The sequence below is a fragment of the Notolabrus celidotus genome, chromosome 3 (genome assembly GCF_009762535.1).
Source record: "Notolabrus celidotus isolate fNotCel1 chromosome 3, fNotCel1.pri, whole genome shotgun sequence".
In the NCBI taxonomy this organism is placed as follows: domain Eukaryota; kingdom Metazoa; phylum Chordata; class Actinopteri; order Labriformes; family Labridae; genus Notolabrus; species Notolabrus celidotus.
In genome coordinates this window covers 38373711-38395169 of record NC_048274.1, presented here as the reverse complement: position 1 = coordinate 38395169, position 21459 = coordinate 38373711, and the positions used below count along the sequence as shown (strand labels likewise).

At 38.5% G+C, this 21459-nt stretch overlaps 2 protein-coding genes and 1 long non-coding RNA gene across 3 annotated transcripts in view; 1 reads left to right on the top strand and 2 right to left on the bottom strand.

Annotated features, from left to right (window-relative positions):
* The first annotated feature begins 8782 nt into the window (after window positions 1-8782).
* Window positions 8783-14860, top strand: LOC117810611 (protein C19orf12 homolog). The gene is made up of 3 exons (XM_034680525.1): window positions 8783-8917; window positions 12717-12878; window positions 14239-14860. Exons 2-3 carry the CDS (start codon window positions 12719-12721, stop codon window positions 14502-14504), a joined length of 426 nt encoding a protein of 141 aa, XP_034536416.1. The 5' UTR covers window positions 8783-8917; window positions 12717-12718; the 3' UTR covers window positions 14505-14860.
* Window positions 14861-17085: 2225 nt separating this feature from the next.
* LOC117810612 lies at window positions 17086-18819 on the bottom strand. The gene is made up of 2 exons (XR_004630810.1): window positions 17867-18819; window positions 17086-17834 (listed from the first exon to the last, which is right to left on the bottom strand). It is a non-coding gene; the product is annotated as an uncharacterized LOC117810612 (long non-coding RNA).
* Window positions 18820-19511: 692 nt separating this feature from the next.
* Window positions 19512-21459, bottom strand: part of LOC117810926 (AP-2 complex subunit alpha-2-like) — a 37180-nt gene continuing 35232 nt past the window's right edge. The window contains exons 20-22 of the mRNA XM_034680930.1: window positions 20551-20620; window positions 20084-20218; window positions 19512-19964 (exon numbers count right to left, since the gene is read on the bottom strand). Of these exons, the coding sequence (XP_034536821.1) occupies window positions 19887-19964; window positions 20084-20218; window positions 20551-20620 (283 nt within the window). The 3' untranslated portion in view covers window positions 19512-19886. The remainder of the gene's footprint in view (window positions 19965-20083; window positions 20219-20550; window positions 20621-21459) is intronic.

The window sequence follows — 21459 nt, the reverse complement described above, 5'->3', positions numbered from 1 at the left end:
TCCTGATTGAAATACAAATGAGAATTCAATTGAGACGATATATTGTTCACCAGATGATGAATTGACCACACTCCTGGTTCAAGAAAACCAAAATGATACAAAGGTTTGGTGTCCTCTATCAGTTTCAAAACCAACAGTGGCTATCTCCATCATTTCTTATGTCTGTGAGGGATCTCAGACAGCTGTGTCCATGAAGAAACACATATTTATGAATGTAAAACCATGCGTTACAACACAGAAACTTTAAATGAAGCTGTAAATGACTAAACTGAACATCAATGAGCATTTAAAGTGGTGACTAAAGTGCAGGTCTTGAAAGTCTGTGCTCATATCCCCAGTACATAACATTTCCAGTAATGTAGCACAGGTAAGTAGTGTTAAAGCTGACATTTCTAACAGGTGTTCTGTAAGGTTTAGGTCATGTGAGGTAAAGAGAGCACAGGGTTTACTCTCAGTGTTTACGTCTCCTCACACACAGAGTGAACTCATGAAGGTGCCTCTGTCTGCCTCAGGCTGGGCGTCACCTGAGGATCAGAGGCTCACTGATGAACAACTTCAAACTCAGACTGAAGAGCAGGATGTTTCCTGTTTCACCTCTGTCACTTTGTTAGCTAAAATCCTCAAAAATCATTCACAGGTTTTGGATCTACATTTAAGATATGTGTTCACAAAGGTGATACTTCAAGTGAGGCCAACCTTGTGTCATAGAAACACATGTATGACCACAACCTTTGTTTGCTTCTTTAGATTCATTTACAATTCAAACTTGGTCAGTTTTGAAGTACAGATCCTGGTTTTGTTTAAAAACAAGGCCTTCTGTCTGACTGCATGACAGTCATATAAATCTGACCTCCTAATCATCGTCCTCAAATCCCTCACCACAACCACCAACAACTTCAACCTCTCCATCGACAATGCTTCCCTAACTCCGTCCTCACATGTTCACAGCCTCGGTATCATTATGGACTCCCATCTCACTCTGGAACAGCACATCAATCACATCACCAAAACCGCCTTCTTCCACCAATATCGCCCGTCTCCATCCATCTCTCTCCTTTTCCACTGCTGAAACCCTGATCCACTCCTTTATCACTTCCAGACTCGACTACTGTAACAGCATCTTCTATGGCCTCCCTTCAAAACAACTCAACAAACTACAATATATCCGGAACCATATCCCCCCTGTCCTCCAAAACCTCCACTGGCTCCCTATCAAGTAACGCATACATTTTAAAATCCTCCTCCTCACCCACAAAGCCCTCCATAACCAGGCCCCCTCCTACCTCACCGACGTGCTTCACCACCACACCCCATCCAGTAACCTCCGATCCTCCAACGCCCACCTCCTCTCCCTACCACCTGACACCAAGCACCAAACCTGGGGGGACAGAGCCTTCTCTGAAGCCGCCCCAACCCTCTGGAACGCCTCACCACTTAACAATAGAACCTGCCCCAACCTGTCCACCTTCAAAACACTCACCAAAATCCTCCTATTTAGAACTGCTTTCAACGTATGATTGCTTTTAATAATAATAATAATAATATTAAGTTTTATTTAAAGGCACCTTTCTCGGCACTCAAGGATACCCAACAGATATATATATATACATATATGAACAATACAATACATAAATGTATTTTATTCATGTCTTTATTATTCTGTTGTTTTATATGATGTTTGATCCTTTGTGCAGCGTCTTTGAGTTTTTAGAAAAGCACTATTATTCTTATTCTTCTTATTCTTCTTCTTCTTCTTCTTCTTATTATTATTCTTATTCTTCTTATTATTCTTATTCTTCTTCTTATTCTAATTCTTATTATTCTTCTTCTTCTTATTATATACATTTAGAAAGTGACAACGTAAATACATCAACATTGACCTTTAGTCTCACAGGAACCTGTTTTTGTTTGACCCATCCATCTTCTCAAAAGTCTTGAGATCATGTAAAGTGAGCAGGTTATCTTAGCCGAGCTGTACCAACCTACTCACCTTACATTATTCTGCTTATTACATGGTGTTTTACTACTCTATGACCCATCTTAAATTTCATAGCTTTCTCTTCCTTCGCCTACAGTAAACCTCTCTTGTATTTTCTCCACTGTTTTTCATCTCTAATCATGGTTCTCCCTCCATCAACAACAAACCAACCTCACATTAACTTCTTTCTACCAGTGATATGATTACATTTCCTTTATTTCCTTAACCACCAAATGCAAACCTAAGTTTTCCAAATATTTCTTTTTGACTGCTAGGACAAACTTTTCATCTTCAAGATATGAATCACTAGCCTGGACCCGTGCTTACATTTAGTTAAGTTAATTTGATTTGTTTCCAAAGTGGCACATAACACGACTGAAGCCTTTGCTCAAGGATGGGTGGAGGTAAATCTGAAAGGACATGTGCAGTTATGTCTGCTTCGACAATGAACTCACCCCATAACTTGCTTCAAATGCAGCCTCAGCATTGTTCTGGTAAAGACTGTACAGCTGTGTGGCCCGCTGCTTCCTTTCGTCTCCCTGATATTTTATCAAACTGTTCTCCATGTTCAGTCCAGTGATGAAACTTGAGATTATACTCCTCTGAAACAGCTTTCTTTTCCTTGATTATCAGGTATGTGGCATTTCCACGAAACTCAATAAAAAACAATATCTGTCTTCCTTAAAACTGTGTTCTCCATCCACCTTCCTTTTTGGATTGGAAAGAGACATCTGAGCATTAAAATCAAACAACAACAAAGTCCCACAACCTGCTCTCAAACACGTTCCAAACCCCTGAGTTAGAGTTACATTAGCCTCTACATTTATGATAGTATTATTACATTACAATGTGAATGGTGTTGCTTTAAGTCTTACTGTGACATTTGTGCGAGAAGTGGCAGACATTTATTAATGAGATGAATAATGACACACTGAAGTGAATAGACTGCTTTGCTTAATAAGCTAGCTATTCTTCAGCCAGAGTGTGCGTTACCTCAGTGTTGCTGTTGTTTACCTTTTCAAACCAAAGTCAATTTTTAAATTCAGCAAAACTGCCTGAGACTACTTGAAGTCTTATGCCTGGCAACATTCCTGTTTGAAGAGTGGACTTGGCACGAGTTTGCACGCACGGATTATTGATATTTCTGCCATATCGCCCACAGCTAAGAGGAGGGTGAGGTTTCTGGCCTCCTCACTCTTCAAACACAATATTAAAAGTATTAAAATGGTCTTATTTAAATGACATAAAGGCTAAAAAAGTCCACACTGATGCTCATAAACAAGAAGAGGAGGGAGAGCTTGTTCAACTCCTGTGCTGAACTTCTGCTCCGGCCATGCAAAACACATGAACAGAGCTGCACTCTTCCTTGTTTCTGACACTGATAGGAGATTACAATGACTCTGCAGAAAATGTCACAAACGTGACGTTATCATTTGAACGGAAGAGTTTCCTCTATGGCTTGTCATGCAATATGAAGCGAAAACACTGAAAGAGGAAAGACTCTTGCACTTGGAATAGTTCCTTTGTGTTATTCTAATGGATCCCAGTTCCTGTTGTAAGCTTGTGATGTGTGTCACATCTTTAGAAAAACTCAAAATGCTGGAATCATTTCTCACTTTCGTTTCTTCTTCTGCCTCTATCTTACTTTATTATTAGTTTCCTGCTGCAGCTGAAGAGTGGCCGCTCAGTGACAGATGACTGCTAACACTAATATTAGTCTTTGTTTCCATATTTAGCATCAGTGTGAACAGGACCGAGGTCAAGCAGCCCTCCTCACACCAACATCCCCAGCAAAAATAACTCCAATAACAGTTTCCCATGCACCATCCTCTCCGCTTCCTGTTGTCCCCCCACTCCTCCAAACACACACTCTATCTCTCTGTCCCTCACACACACACAAACACACACACACGCACGCACGCACACTTCCTGTCATGACAAGGCTGAAATTAAAACAGGCTGTTAGTTTGGACCCCTCTGCAGCCGGCAGAGATTAGGGGCACTTTCTCACAGTCTTATGAAGATATAAGAGCAGAGTGATGGGATGCAAGTCTGTGTGTGTGTGTGTGTGTGTGTGTGTGTGTGTGTGTGTGTGTGTGTGTGCGTGTGTGTGCGTGTGTGTGTGTGTGTGTGTGTGTGTGTGTGTATGTGTGTGTTTTCACCTACATCGATGAACATTATAAAGGAATCATGACCCTATAGTCACCCCTTGTAGCAGCTTGTGTTTCCCTAAATGTGAAACCAATGGAAATAAATCCCACCATCTCATGATGACTGGATTGTTTTAATTTGTTTTCCTACGTTAAGCAGCTAAGTAACTAACGCCCCGAAGGTAAAGTTACTGTAGAAAACAAAGACTTATTTAATCCTGTGTGTGTGGGTGTGTGTGTGTGTGTGTTTGTCTGTGAAAGCATGCCAGGACCTGACAGTGTTGCAATCTTGGGCACAATTGTGTGTCTTAACCTGTCTTACATTTTACCATTAACTCTAAACTTCTTCTTCACAACAACTTCTATGACACACTTTTAGCTCTGTTGCATTGCTGTAAAAGGCTCTGCAGATTCTTGGCACTAAATAAAAACAAACACTTACATTTTCAAGTGTCGTCATCACAGTATTTCCACAGGCAACCCACCCATAATTGATTAATTCAATTAATCGCCCAGCTGAGTAAAATACTGTATTCTGATTGGTCAAAAACCCACAGCAGCTTTTTTTCACTCTGAATAGCAAGAACATTTCCAGGGACGACCAGACTACACACCACATATCAAATCAACTCATAGAAAGAAGTCTGGCACATTTATAAAGTTAGGATTTCACTCCTACATGTTGACAATATGGCAAAAAATGTGATCATCCAACACTTAATTCTCTGTTTTTTTCACAAGGTCATTTTTCAACTGAGTCGTTCAATAAAAATCAAAAAGGAAAATGAACAGATGAAACACTTGTTGAAAATAGACTTTCTGGGATGTTGAACTTTACTCACAAACCCTGCATGACATCTAAACATGTAAAAGAAAGTTAAGCTACGATAGGGCACTTTGTCACATTGTATTATGCAAATAGCTTTGAGAATTAAAAAAATAAATAAAATAAATTTTATTGTATATCCGACTTAAAGAGACTCTGATGGGATAACCTCTGCCTAAAAAATTACAAGCTGCATAAATAAATCATCTTTAAATCAATACTTGGAGTCAACTTGTTCATGTCTTCAGTGGGTAGCTGGGTAATAAGTCGCCACCTGCTCATTGTACATGACAATAATGTAAGAACTGAACAGTATAATATAGTCCAATATCCAAAAATGGACTGTAATGTATGATGAGTACTTATTTCTGTTATGATGAAGTCATTTCTTTTCTGAAAGTTAGGAGTTTCATAAAAAACTTAAGATAGCCAGTGAGCTGTTCAAAGAATGCTTAGCGTCAAAGTGAATGATCAATTTATGACTACAAAAGATCAAGAACTCTAATATGAGGATGCTGAAACCTTTGAAACTGTGACATAGGAGCACTTATGTTCTACACAAACCTGTGTAGAGATTGTTTTAGGTAGCCATTAATAGAAGAACACAAGCACTGTTATAAAGGGGGATGAAATAGAGGCTCTTTTCACACATGCACGGCTCTCCTGAAAGTGTCCTTTCTCAGGTGGGGTGGCATGTGTGAATGCAGAACGCTGAATATTTCACCTCGACTTCACATGCACTCTTTGAAACAAGCGCCTTGTAAAATTACTGCTGCCCTGAAGCTAGTGTATGTTTTTTTTATATATGAATATATCACTGCTGTTGCGTTCCTCTTGCTGAAATCCCTCCATACATGTAGTTGCTGTGTGGCGAACGAGTTAACAGCCCACCCATGAAATATCAGAGCCTTAAATAAATGTGGCAAATGTTAGAAGTTTATGTGTGAAAGGGGCTACAGACAGAAAACAGGATTTTCAGCTGTACTTACTGTCTTTACTATGGCTCAACATCTTGCCTCACAGTCAAATTTCCAGGGCTTTAAGTCATAGAGTTTGTTGGTTCCTAAGTTTTGTTCTTCTCTCTTTATCAGTGTCTGAAGTAGAAAGGTTTACCTGTTGATTTTCTTTTGATTTCACTGCACTGTGAATGACAGTCCGGCACATGATCACAAAGAACAGGAATACTGAAGGCAGACAAAGGAAACAGGGAGTTGTTTGAAGGCACAAAACACTGTGCAAAAACAAACACCACGGTGTTGTCAGGGGCATCTGATTGTAAAAAACAAGACACAGTGGTGTAGTGTGAATGTGAAGTGAAAGACATGAGCAGAAGTGTAGTAAAGAGATTGATCCTGTGTCAGAGTGCATGTGGAAAAGTACCAGCGAGTCAAGACCACACGCTTCTTTATTCAATCCATTCACAGGGAGGAGGCTGAGCTCAAACCAGACTGGCCGGTTTGAGATGTGTGGTGTAGGTGGTGGTGTTTTAGTGGGCGTGGAGAGGGTCATCAAGACACCACAAAACTCTGTCTGCTCCACCTATTTCTCACCCACCTACTATTCACTGAAACAAAACAACCTGCAGTCTGCAGAGAGGTAACCATGGAGAGTCACATTCATGGTTCATCGTCGCCATCGTGTGGTTGTGTCTGGAACAGCTGTTTATTTATATTGTACAGCAGCTTTGAAACCCTGTGAGGAGTTTTTATGATGAACTGAATTTGTAAAAAATAAAAATACTTTTCCACTTTTTCCACAGCAGATATACAATGTGAGTGTTTATATGACTTTTTAAAGATGGCATTGGGGTTTTTCAAAAAAGCTGTTTTGGCCTGAATGCCAATTTTCTCTATCAGCACACACTGTAGGGGGGAATGTTTTATAACTCATTAGTTTTGAAGATTTTAAAAAGATGAGTAACAGGGGGGCACACCCTAACTGTTAGTGAGGAGGCTTAAAGCCCACCTCAAATCCACCTCTTTGCCTCATGTTAGGTTGACCACAAGTTAGGTTGAGTCAACATTTCCATATGGCGACTGCGGACATATAGGCTTCTAATTTGGCTTAAAAAACCAAGGGGTTATGTCATGGAGACTACGTCCATGTATTATACAGTGTGTACTTGAGCGTAAAAGGCAATTGAACTTGGTAGAATTTCTTGAAGGCGTTTCATCTCTCCTTAGAAGTCCTCTTCTGTTCTGAAGTCTGTGGCCAAGGTCCTGGAAGTCAGGTGGGATATTCATGGGTTGGTCAGGGGGAGACAGTCTTCTTCTTCTTCTTCTTCTTCTTTTCAACCTCTCCCCACCTCATTAGCACCGACAGTTGATAACTCAAATAGAAAAACATGACATTAAAAACTACAGGGTGATTCCAATTGTCATGAATTTCTTTAAGTCACATCTTTCTGGGGAAAAAAAAGAAAAAAAAACATCCTTCCATTCAACAAAATATAATATAATATAATATAATATAATATAATATAATATAATATAATATAATATAATATAATATAATATAATGTAATATAATACAATATAATATAATAATAATATGATATAATGTTATATAAAATGATGTAACATAACATAACAGAATATAATATAATATAATATAAAATGATATAATACAATATAATATGATATAATATAATATAATAGGATATAAAATGATATAATACAATATAATATGATATAATATGATATAATATAATATGATATAATATAATATAATATAAAATGATATAATAAAATATAATATAATATAATATAAAATGATATAATATAATATAATATAAAATAATATAAAATGATAAAATAAAGTATAGTATAATATAATATAAAATGATATAATATAATATAATGTAACATAATATAATATAATATGATATAAAATGATATAATATAACATAATATAATATAATATAATATAATATAATATAATATAATATAATATAATATAACAATATATAATATAACATGATATAAAATGATATAATATAATATAACATAATATAATATAACATAATATAATATGACATGATATAAAATGATATAATATAATATAACATAATATAATATAATATAGTATAATATAATATAATATAATATAACATAATATAATATAATATAATATAATATAAAATGATATAATATAATGTAATATAATACAAAATGATATAATATAATATAATATAAAATGATATAATGTAATATAGTATAATATGATATAGTATAATATAATATAATATAATATAAAATGATATAATATAATATAATACAACATAACATGATATAATATAAAATGATATAATATAACATGATATAAAATGATATAATATAATATAACATAATATAATATAATATAATATGATATAATATAATATAATATAATATGATATAATATAATATAATATAATATAATATAATATAATATAATATAATATATTATAATATAACATAATATAATGTTATATAAATGTGCTGTAAATGGGATAATTCAACTGTGTATACTGCTAATGAACTTGAAACCTCTGACACCTGCTGCCATGCTTCTCTTCTTTTTCTTCTTCTATCAAGATAGTTCCCCTACCGCACACACCGGGCTGCTTCGGACCGAGAGCGCAGAAAGTGATTTATTTAGCAGCACTCAGTTGTGATAAATGTAATCTAACTACATATTTGGCACAGCTTTGATATTTCGTATTGCTATTTTTAGACATTTAACAATATAACTAAACTAAAACTCATCAATAAGTAGCTCAGCAGAGGAATGAAAGCTGTTATTTTGTTACCGGAATCATCTTGTCCCGGTTTGCCTGCGAAAATCTCTTTGTCTGGTGACGTCACTGTTGCGACCCGGAAGAAGCGCGACCGACAATTAGCAGATGTAAACCGAATCCGACCACAGACAGTATATGGTGACGACCAAGAAGTTTATCTGCACGAGTACTGGAGTAGATTAAAGGTAAGACTGAAGGCAGCTGTACTCAAATGGACAGATTATGAAAATATTACTTTTCCAGTTTAAACACAGCTGTTAAGTTTACTACGTGCTTCACCTTAGTTTTTATTTCACCCTATCATTCTGAAATGAAACTGAAACAAGACTGGAATTAAGTTGTTGTTTTTTTAAAGTCAAACCATTTTTGTATAAACCATCTTTGTATTTATAAACCTTAGTCTTAAATAACCCTCAGAGATCCCTGAGGAGATATTAATGACTGCTTATGTAAAGCAACACAAACACACGGTCAATACTGATCCTCAAACACAACAAGTCTCAGTGTTTGTTCTCATGTCTTGTTTTTGCTGATTCAGATACATTTCTGCTGTTAATGTTGACGATATGTGCAGGATCATCTAAAGGGAATGTTTTACAGGTGCTGGGTCAGAAATCCCAATCTGAAGGCAGGAATTAAAAAGTGATTACTGTACAAAAAGCTCCCAGAAACTTTAATTATAAAAACAACATTCACAATCCCTGCAGGTGATCCATGAGCTCGAAACGTGTCTGTTAATATTAAACATCATGGTGAAAGTGAAACTTAGAATATTCATTTTTGTTCACGTTTCCTCAAACTAACCTCAGGCTCACAGTGCTGTAGAACAAACTCTTATCAACATTCACTTTGAGCTAATCAATATATCAACTTTATCAATCTGGTGTAGAAACCAGTGCAGATTGTGGTGCAGAATCCAGTATCCTAAGCTGCAGACTATCTAACCTACCAATTGTTTTTCATTAACTCTGAATGTGGTCATTTTGTCACATGTAGCCTTGCCAAGAAGTGTATCGCTTGTTCACAATGACGCACAAGTCAAACCAGAGTGTTACATGGATTTAACCTTTTTACACACGAGTCATATAGATACAGTATATGTGTGAATGTGACATACTGTTATGATGTTTTGTATTGTTTTTAGTTGTTTGAATATTTTTTCTTTTAGATTGTGTGTTCTTAGATCTTCTTGCCCAGGGACCACAGATGTAAATCAATCAATCATTCATGCAATCATGCAATCATGCAATCAATCAGACTTTACTTATAAAGCGCTTTTCATACTATGACATTGTAACACAAAGTGCTGTACAGAAAAACAACTTCAAATAGAATAAATTAAGAAAATGATCCCACCACTAGCCCTGACTCCAAACCCATCCCACAATCCTGAGGTTAAGAACACAATATATGCAACGATAGTAATAAAAACAATACAAGGCAAGGCAAGGCAAGGCAAGGCAGCTTTATTTGTATAGTGCATTTCATACACTAGGGCAACTCAATGTGCTTTACATTAAAACATTAAAAGCATTGGAGACATTCAGACAGGCATAAAAGAACATAATTAAAATGACAAATATGATAAAACAGAAAAGAAAAGGAAAATTAGAAATATATTAAAAATTACCTTAAAACTTTAATTTAAAGTGTGTTAAAATAATCTAAGATAGGAAGGCAGTGGCAAATAAAAAAGTCTTAGTCTTTGATTTAAAAGAGGTGAGAGTTGGAGCAGACCTACAGCTTTCAGGGAGTGTGTTCCAGATATGTGGTGCATAATGACTAAACGCTGCTTCACCATGTTTCGTTCTGACTCTTGGGACTGAAAGCAGACCAGTACCTGATGACCTCAGAGGTCGAGGTGGTTCATAAAGTAGCAGCAGATCAGCAATGTATTTTGGGCCTAAACCATTCAGTGCTTTATAAACCATCAGCAGGATTTTAAAGTCTATTCTCTGACAGACAGGAAGCCAGTGTAGAGATCTAAGAACTGGAGTAATGTGGTCTAATTTTTTGGTCCTTGTTAGGACTCGAGCAGCAGCATTCTGTATGAGCTGCAGTCGTCTGATGGACTTTTTAGGGAGTCCTGTAAAGACCCTGTTACAGTAGTCTAGTCTGCTAAAGATAGATGCATGGAGGAGTTTTTCTGCATCCTGCTGAGACATGAGTCCTTTAATCCTTGATATATTCTTAAGGTGATAATAGGCTGACTTTGTAATGGTCTTAATGTGGCTGCTGAAATTAAGGTCTGAGTCTATGATTACACCAAGGTTTCTGGCTTGGTTTGAACATTTCATCATTGCAGATTGGAGCTGAGCAGTAACCTTTAACCTTTCTTCCTTGGCTCCAAAAACAATCATTTCAGTGTTTTCTTTGTTTAACTGAAGAAAATTCTGGCTCGTCCAGTCTTACAAATAAGATAAATATATAAAATAAAAAAGAAGTTGCTGAATGAACTGAGGAAACGCTCTCATGATATCTTAATGAGGAAACACTGGAGGAAACATAAGATGTTAAAACTCAACACAGGGCATTAAACTCACCAAAATAAAATACATTTCTAAGATAATAAAACACTAAAATATTAAACCATTCAAGAAAATAAGATGCTATACTTACAAAATAAAATAAATAAGTACATAAATAAATAAAATAGAGCAAAAGTAACTAAAATCTGAACTAGATAATAAATAAATGAATACATATAATAAAACTGTTATACGAATGGAACTCAGTTAAAAGTGAGACTAAAAAGATCGGTCTTGTGTTTGCTCTTAGAAATGTTGATGCTCTGTGCAGCCCTCAGATCTTCAGGTAGGGTGTTCCAAAGGTGTGGGTCATGATAGGCTGCCTCACCGTGGGTCTTGAATTCACTCCTTTAGCTAACCCTGGCTCAGCTGTTGTGTTGTGCATGGTCCCTTTCAAATAAACTAATAAACTAAAAGCAATGTATTTCACAGGGATGGCTTGAGAGTAAAATTAAAAATAAATTTTAGGTGACATATCTAATCTAACCAAGTATTCATCCATGAACCTCTGTCTGTCGATCTGCACTGATATGATCTAATTCTCCTCTGCACTCAAACTGACATGAAAACTTGTGAACACGAACTGAGACCTGAGAACTGAGATCCCACTGAGCGTGGGGATTGAGTTCACCCAGTTTTCAGTCATACACACTTTAGATGAGTTTTTAATCATCATGAACAAACTTTAATTTGTTTACCACGGTGGCCCTGAAGTGTAAAACATGACAACATGAACTCCTAACTGTAAAAAGGATCGTTAATGATTGGACGAACGCTCTGTCCAGAAACTACTGCTGTTGTGTTTTCTGATTTCCATTTTTGTCGTTGCTTTTCTTTTTCTGTGATGTGTTTTGCATTTCAGGGCCTCCTTACTATAAGGCCAAAGAATAAAGTTCTAGATCTAGATCTCTTAGACCCAAGATCTATCCTCCATGAGCGAAACGACTCAATGGTTTAGACAGAGATGTGGAGGATTTTTTCCTAAGCCCAAATGAAAAAGAAGGAAATATTATAAATGTAAACAATGTCAAATAATGGTATTATTAAGGTAATTCATAACTTGGGTTCAAACTTACCTCTCGAATGCATCCACTTTGGTCATTTTCTCTCAAACCACAAGGCATAAACAAAGGAATCACACAGACACATGTCAGGTTTGGAGGGAAAGGAAGAAAAAAGGCCCGAGTGCAGGCTTTTATAACATTAGGGGACTGACGATGATATATGATGCCTTTAATATCATGCATCTCTTTCCATGATGGCAGTTGCAGCTACAGTTTGGCTATAACAATCATCACATGAGGCGGGCTGGTGATAGTTATAGCAGGTGGAGCTGCAGCTGTGAGATTAACATCAACATGAGATAATGACAGTCAAAGTTTGACCGGTCTTCATTGTGTCTCACACCACAGCAGAGTCGTCTGTCCTGACTTATCATGTCGTTGTCTTTGTGCAGGAATGGCTCCTCGAATGGACGATGTCATGCGTCTGTGCTGTGAACTTTCAGCTCACGATCAGATCAAAGTGGCGGTGAAAAACTCCACTAAAGGCGCCATGGTAGCAGGAGGAGTTGCTTTTGTAGGCGGGATGCTCGGTGGACCACCAGGGATCGCTGTCGGTGAGAACAAATCCTTTAAAGCTGCTGACTGTTAGATCTGTGTTCATGAAGTTAACATCACAGCTGACTGATGAAACCTCTGACTAGGGTTGCAAAGGGGGGGGGGGACGTTTCTGGTAAATATCCATGGGAAGTTAAGCTGGGGAATTAGGGAAATATTCCAAATTGGAAACTTTCAATGGGAGTTATGTGAATTTATGTGAATTAATGGGAATGAACTGTGAATTGAGGGTAATTTAATGGAAAGGTATCATATCCAAACATAAATATTTGTTTTGTTATAAGCAGACATCCATCCAAAATAATACAATTAAAACAGATTGATTTGTCAGTAGAACTTTATCAAGTGTTAAATATTTTATTGAACAATCAATTCTTTCATTGAAGAACAAAAACATGAATGTTGATTTAAATATTACTCATCCCCCGACCCAACCCATTCAAAAATGAACAACAATGCAATCCCAACAAAGTCCCATTCAAAATGTTAAATTAAAGGCACTATGAGGAGTTTTTAACTGGCTGAGAAACAGACTGAAATTGATACTGATGCCTCTTTATGACCCACAAAAGCAAACAAGACCATCTCCAACAACACTGATACCTTCTCTGTTGTCATTTCTAATGTCTAAAACCGCTCTGAGGGGGTAGGTGTCAGAACAGTTGATTGACATCTCACTTTAGAAACACCCTTTTTTGGCTGTTTTCATTGCAAATAATCACATGGTAAGGTAAGTCTAAATGTTAAAAGACAAAAGGATGAGGTAATTGTCTGAAGACAAGTATTTTGCATGTACAGGACAAGAGATAAGAGGTATCACTTTGTCCACAAGGGGGCGCCAGAATCGATACAAGCTAAAAGTTCCTCACAGCAGCTTTAAAGAGTCGCTCTCCCTCCAACAAAGTCCCATTCAACATGCAAATCAAAAAGCATCTTCCCTCAAGCTTCTCAAGCCTAGCCTCTGCAGGATTCTAGAAATCATGTGTGCTTCATGTGATGGAGGAATGCACAGTGCATGTAGGGGGCGTGGTCTCAATAGTCCTGCTGTAAGCAGTGTGCTATATGCATGTGATTGAGGAATAGCATAGATATTCAACTATACTTGATGAAATGTGGTTGTTTTAGTCAGGATTATGCTCAAATATATTTTCCCCAACTATATTTAAATTCCCTTTTAAGAGCCAACCTTCAATTTAGTCAATTCCTGTTTTATTCCTGTTTATTCCCATAAATTCACGTTAATTCATGGAAAGTTTCCAACTTGCAACCCTACCTCTGACTCTGAGAGTAGTGTGCAGTACTTAAAAGTTGAGTTGAGTTATACTGAACCTGTCACTGACCCTCTGTGGATCCTCTCAGGTGGAGCAATGGGCGGTCTGTTAGGCAGCTGGCTCACCAGCGGGCAGTTCAGGCCTCTCCCTCAGATCCTGATGGAGCTGCCTCCTCAGCAGCAGCAGAAGCTCTACAACGACGTCTTGGCTGTTTTAGGGAACCTGGACTGGACGGACGCGGCTCAGCTCGTCGCTCTGGTGATGGGCAACGCAACGCTGCAGCAGCAGGTCACCGCTGCATTACTCAGCTACGTCACAAAGGAGCTCAGAGCAGAGGTGCGCTATCAGGACTGAGTCAGCGATGCACATGAACTTTTTAGCAGAACACTCTGCAGCACATTTTTTATTTCAAATGTGAATCATGTAGGATCAACTCTAAGGACTGTGCCAAGCTGCCAGAGTGTCTGCTGTAAGAAGAAGGGAATCTGTGCACACTCAACACTTATTTGGATAAAAATGGGACATTAGCACCAATAATGTTTGTAGTATTTTCCTTACTGCTTTTCAAACTCAGTCAAATAATGTGCCTTCTGAATTTTTTATTTTGAATCAGGATACAATCTTCTTATTCCCACTCTAAATGAGTGTTTAATGTACCTCAGTTATACCTTTAAGACTACATACAATTAAACGCTGGAGATATTTGGCTTCTGAGAAACTTTCTTTGACTTCTTAACATTGAAAATACACACAGATTCAAAAGCACGATTTGTTGCTTCAAACATTAAGAGCTCACACAGGTTGGCTTTAAACAATCCAGATTCGAAAGAGCACAAACGTTTTGGAGCTTTTAAAGCTGTCAAAAAAAAACTTGCAGCCAAATTTTTCATATCGGTCATGAACCTGCAGAGTTTCATATGTTTGAACATTCATTCAGCCTTCTTTGTGAAGATGACATGCGGGTTTGTTGTTTTATCAGATCTTGTGCAGCTCGTCAGTCTCTCAGCGCTAATGCATGAAGACAGACAACCAGTCATGCACACGCTCACACCAATGTACAATCCAGAGTCACCAGTTAACCTCTCGGCTGTGTGCCATGCATGGGGAGAACATGCAAACTCTAATCTCCAACCTAGGTGCCTTCTTGTTGTACGGCAGTGGTGCGAAACATTCCACCACAGTGCAGCCCTGAGGCTAACCCAGTGAAACAGAAGCATTAGAGTACAATCTAGTGTGTAGCTGCCACACCACTCAGCCAGCTCATATGTATCTGCAATCAATCTGCATGTATTGATTGATTGACATGCTTTGATTGCTGCTGTTTGAGCTGTTTTTGTTTTATTTCTAAGGTTGAAGTTGAAATGTCTGCTTACACAAAGAACTCCTTGTTTTATTCATGGCCCTCTATGAACACATTTTGGCACATTCACATTCAAAGTGTTTGCAGTTTTCTCCTTTTTTCAAATACCTGCCTTCATTTTATTCCCTAATCCTTATTCTCATGGATTATTTATAAGTCACCTCAGTATGAGGGCGGCCGTGCCAAAGTATTTTAAAGTTGGCATCTTCAGTTCTGATGCATCATTTCAGTCTTCTAGTATTTCTTTTTTATTTATCTGACCCTCTCCCTGCTGACCCAGACAAACCCTCCTTTGACCACATTGGGCACCGCAGTGCCCATGTTAGTGAAAGTAGAAACAGCATACAACAGGTTTGTTTTGAATGTCCCACTAAAAGAAATGTCAAAAACTTTTGAACCTGGGAAGAGACAAATCAGCTGTCTGCTGAAATAACATTCATTTAGGGAATCAAACGAGGTGATGGAGGGTAAAATGAGGTGCTGTTTAGATTCTATTATCATGTCCAAGGTTTTGATTCAGCTATGCATCTTGACACCTGGAAGTGTTGAAATAACTTTCCGTTTCAGTTTGAGTACGCACTAACTTAAATAAATAAGCTTTCTCATTTTCGTTTGAGAACTCGTTTCAACTGGTTATGGAACAAACCGGTTCAGATTCCTCTGTGTGACCTTCAAAAACAAACAAGATCACAGAGGAGAAGATCTTTTTTCCTGATCTGTTAAAACACTTCTGGTTGTGATGGTGAATTGTCATGACATCTTTAAAAGGTACAGTGTGTCGCATTTAGCCGCAATTAGGCTTAGACTGCAGGGGGAACTGGTACACTGACACACTGGGATCCTATCTGTCTCCCACCCCCCCCATCACTTACTCTTTAACTGAGTCGCTGAGTTGCTGCCAGAGACGTCCTGCTGCTGTGGACTTTCCAGACTCCAGCTGCAACAGCTACTACTACTACTACTATCCATCTCATCACTCTCTCTCTTATTCTCCTCTATCCCCCTTTCCAACCCTGACTCGTCGAGGCAGATGTCTGTCTAACATGAGTCTGGTCCTGCTCGAGGTTTCTGCCTGCTAAAGGAAGTTTGTCCTTGCCACTGTAACTAGCTAAATACTGCAATGTGCAATGCTCATGGTGGATTAAGGTGGGGTCAGACTGAGTCTTATCCTGTCTTGGTGTTGGGTCTCTGTTCATAATTTGACATAGAGTTGTCTAGACCTGCTCTGTTTGTAAAGCGTCTTGAGATAAAGTTGTGATTTGGTGCTATACACATAAAGACTGATTGATTGAACAGTAGTCCTAGTCATAATCGGGTACAGATTAAGGTAACCAAATTTTTTTTCAAACACTTTTTATTAAATTATTCTTACCTATACTAATCATTATTAAAAAGCTATTTAAATTATTTATTTTATTGCTGTTAGACAAGAGGATCCATATAACTCATACCTCACCCCACTGAGTGTGAAGCTACAGCGAGATAACAGGTGACTTAGACAAGCATCAAAGACACCTCTATCGCAGGTCAGTGGTAAACAAAGGTCAGGCTTCAAGGAAAACACTGAATACACCATCAGGGATTATCACAAAGTATATTTTATAAAACAGTAAATACATTTGTTATAGAAACATACACAGTTTGGCAGTGCTGTGAGTAAAAGCATTCCAGTGAGGGTAGTGTGAGAGTGTGGCAGTGCTTTAGACTTAGAGGTTATCACTCCTGTCTATGTGGAGGCCCTTTGATAAAATGTCACAGGCACGATTGTGTTCGCTAATTACATGAAAAAATGCAGAAAAGTCCATTTATGACATCATGTGCAAAAGTTTAGTAGAAGAAAGCTGTCAAATGTAAGAGCAGTATAAAAGAAGTGGATGAACCAGAGGTGGACAAGAGTCACTTTCTGCAAGTCCAAGTCAAGGCTCAAGTCTTTGAGAGCAGGGTCAGCTCATCATGATATTTGGTTAGTTGTAGTGCTTTGTTCTATTATCCACACACACACACCTGCAAGAGGAACTGGACTCTTATGAACAAGGTGGTCAAACTCAGACTGACCTTTGCAGCAGTGGCATGAAGTATTCACACACACAAATGCACAGCATGCAATCATCCTCTATCTCTACCATTCAGTTTGATTTCAACTAGTGATATTTAAGTTTCATCCAGAGTGGCAACATTTAAACCTTCTTAGCTTATCTTTAATGACTCAAGAAGATGTTTGTCCAAAGTCACATTGAAATGCAAAGAAAGCTACTCAGTCTGTTGAATCACAGCCAGCAAGGCCAACCCCCACCTCCCCCTGAATCAGCTCATGATCCCTACACCTCTCCTCTTTCTCTACACAATACAGAAACACCTGTTTGTCTGTGCCTGATCTAGACGACACCTATCATCAGTGTATTATATAAAGACACTCAAATAACAAAACCTGCATCTGAAATGTTTCACTTCATGTTCTGTTATAACAGGCGGTCTGCATGTGGCTCGTTAGTGGCGATCCACAACTAGAAGTGCAGAATAACAACTGCTGCTGAATGAGAGGGCTTAAATATGACATGAGACGCTGACCTCAATCATTGCATGAACAGCAGAGATGTCGTGATAGCCACAGCAATCTTAAAAAGGTTTAAACGGTCTGTGTACATACTCAGGCACCCGTATGGAGATGTCTGAGGAACACTGTAGCAGCTGCAGCCGATGTCATTGTGTCATGTGTGGTGGGCGGCCGCTTGCGCAGGTTATGCATGATAGGAAGTGAGTGACATTCAGCAAATGTTGATGCAACAAAAATACAAAATAAAGATTGTGCACAAGTCTGAGTCAAGTCTCGAGTCACATTGGTGTACAACTTAAGTCCAAGTCTCAAACGCTCCATCTCTGGGCCAGACCGGACTCAAGTTTTGGCATTGCCGTCTTGGTTTATGTGCACTACTGTTTGTTTAAATCTAAACGGGAGTGTAATTTATTAAACTAAGATCATGCTGGATTGCAGAAGACTAAAGACCAGAGATTGAGACCACAGACTTATAAATACTGAGGCAATAAATCAGCTGAAAAACTGAGACCTGTTGTCATGTGTCTGAACAAAAGGACTCTAGTGTGCAGCCGTTGGAGTTGTCCCCTGCACGCCACTTGTCTGCAGTTTAAAACAGTGAGGCATTTGCAACACTTTTGAAAACTGAGGGTTCACCCACTTCTTACATACAGTCTTTGGCTGTTTTCAAAACCGCCTACTATACTAGCAGTACGTACTGATTTGGTCTAAATTCAGTATGTAGTATGTGAACAAGAGCAAAATCTGCAGTATGCCAAAACTCCCCGGATGTCTAATGATGGGGAAATTCCACAGTATGCATCAGACCAGTCTGCCTCGCGTACTGTTTCCCATAATGCACAGCGCTCGTTACACTTCTTTTTTGACGGGGGGGAACTCCGTTTGTGTGTGCTGTGAAAATTATTAAATGCCATACAAACCACTTCCTAACTTTTTAAATTAGAAGTGATGTTAAAGAAACAGTTTCTCTATCAGCTTGGCCGTTGTTTACTTCCGCTTTCCGAAACCAGAAATCCAGTGACGCCTGGCTCACCATACGGCATAACAGATCCACAGAACAGTCATACTACATACTAAATTCAAACACAGTGTGTAGTAGGCAGTACCTACTGCCTGCTACATTAGTAGGTAGTATGTAGCAGGCCGTTTCAAAAACAGCCTTTGTCTCAAATTCACCCGACACAAGCAAACCTGCAGAATTCACAATCTAATGTTTTGCTAAAAATACCACAGTACAAAGCTCTGCTTTCCTCCTGAGATGACAGAAGTCAAAAATTGTTGAATGAATTCAAAAATACTTAGTTGAAAATCTTTTTTTTTCTAAATCTAAGTGATCTACTTTAGTGGTGACATCTATTACCTAAAGTGCAAAATGAACGAAGCGTTCAGGAAAGCCTCTCAGGTATGTGCAACCTCTGTTTGAAACACTGCAAGAAGAAATGTTTCATAAAGAGCAATCAGAACATCTTTATCACCGGTAGAGATCATTGGGAAGATTCGATCTTATAAGATTTTCAACAAACTTAATCTCATTAATGCCTCAGGAACAGCTCTTCAAGAGGTTTGCATAGGAAAGGCAGTAAAAACGAAACACCTCAACCTGTCAGAGCAGGAGCGTTCAGAGCCTCCCGTACCGTCTGCTGATAACACGCAGATTTAAAGCAGTAACATACCAGTAAAGCTATGTGCGAAGGATACATGTCGCTTCTTTTACATGAAGAGTAAAACAAATAAAAAACAATTTACACTGTACAAATCATTTCAATCTACAGTGAGGCTAGGAGAGTCACGGTGTATAAAACGCTGGTGCTGAGTGTTGAGTCTAGAACTGTTCAGAGAGGAGATCACACAGTCTCTGAGACACGGACTCCCTGCTGGTCCGGAGGGTCAGACGGTACATCTGAAGGAAAACACACACAGTTACACAGACTGGATCAGAATGGTTCAATACAGGTACAGGTGTGTGTGTGTGCGTGCGTGCGTGCGTGTGTGCATGTGTATGTGTGTGTGTGTCTTTACCTGTGCCTGTATGTTGGGCTCCAGTCTGAGCAGACAGCCCACCTGAGTGCTCTTAGTGTGAATGACTCCAGCTCCAACAAAGTTTTCAGGGTTGGGATCGACACCGTCCAGCAGAGCGACACCGAAACCTATGATCTACAGAAGCACACCCAGAGGAGAGTTTAAAACGCTTGTTACTGTGCTGTTTTGTTTGTTAATGCAAATGTGCTGCACATTTTGTACATACACTCCTGCATCTTTCTTAATGTGCAGTGATGTTCTCCTTAAACAAACCCTGTATTTGACAGAAGAAACACTTCAATGTTGTCTCTTTAATAAATCTAAAAGTCAAGATCATCATGTTGTTGGTTTGGTCTTTATTACACCTTTAGTAACTATGGGCTGTGTCCTGTAATGTTTATGAAGTGATGTTTTATATTCAGACCTGAGTTGTACCTGCACACACAGCTAGTCCAGATTATTATTACCTTGGCTTTGGCGACTTCTGTGTCCATCGTATGTTTGGCTTTAAAGATTGTCTGAACCTCCTGCTGAGGACTGAGGAGAAAAGGAAAACATGTCACCATGAAGAATATTAAACTCACAGACAGTCTTTGAAACCTGAAGAAGATCTGTTATCTGGCACTGAAAGAGAACTTACGTCTTCAAGGTAAAACACAATAACAAGGAGTTTAAAGAAGCAGTTTAGAAAAAGGCCACAGATCGGCCGACCTGATGTCGTGGGGGAGACTGTTTCAGAGTTTAGGGGCTGCTACTGCAAAGGTTCAATCACCTTTAGATATAAAATGTACATGAGGCACAGATAAAGGCTCTGATCAGAGGACCTGAGGGGAAGGATTGAGTATAGAGTATGTAAACAGGGACAAGGCCATGCATAGCTGTGCAGGTGATGAATTCGATTTTAAAACTGATCCAATGGGGGTAGATGCAGTGAACGCGATCAGATCAATGATTACCGTAGAGCTTGATTTTAACTTCAGTGTTATATACTTGGGAAATGTACCAACTGGGCTAAAAGGGGAAGATAGTTATTACAAATACTATTTGTAGAGGCAGGGAAAGGTTTCCCACTTTTCACTTGGAGTGTGGGTGTGTCTGTGTGGGTGGGTGTGTCTGTGTGGGTCTGTGTGAGTGTGTGTGTGTGTCACTGATTGCCTAATGAATAGCACCTGCACTGCCTGTGAATCTGTTTCTTGCCTGGTGCAGGGAGAGAGGAGGCAGGGTGCTGCTATTTCTGTTGACCGCTTAAACTTATTACCACCACATAGTCGAATTCTGCAAGCCTACTTTCATGAAATATATGTTTGAATTTATGTTTATCGAGTAGGTCAAATAAAACACTCAAATTGCAGTAATGGCTTCATGTTTCCTCCCTT

Excerpts from the sequence above, each read along its gene's own strand:
- LOC117810611 (XM_034680525.1), top strand. The coding sequence starts at position 12,719 with ATGGCTCCTCGAATGGACGATGTCATGCGTCTGTGCTGTGAACTTTCA. Across the intron at positions 12,879-14,238 it reads ACCACCAGGGATCGCTGTCG|GTGGAGCAATGGGCGGTCTG; the intron begins GTGAGAACAAAT and ends GGATCCTCTCAG.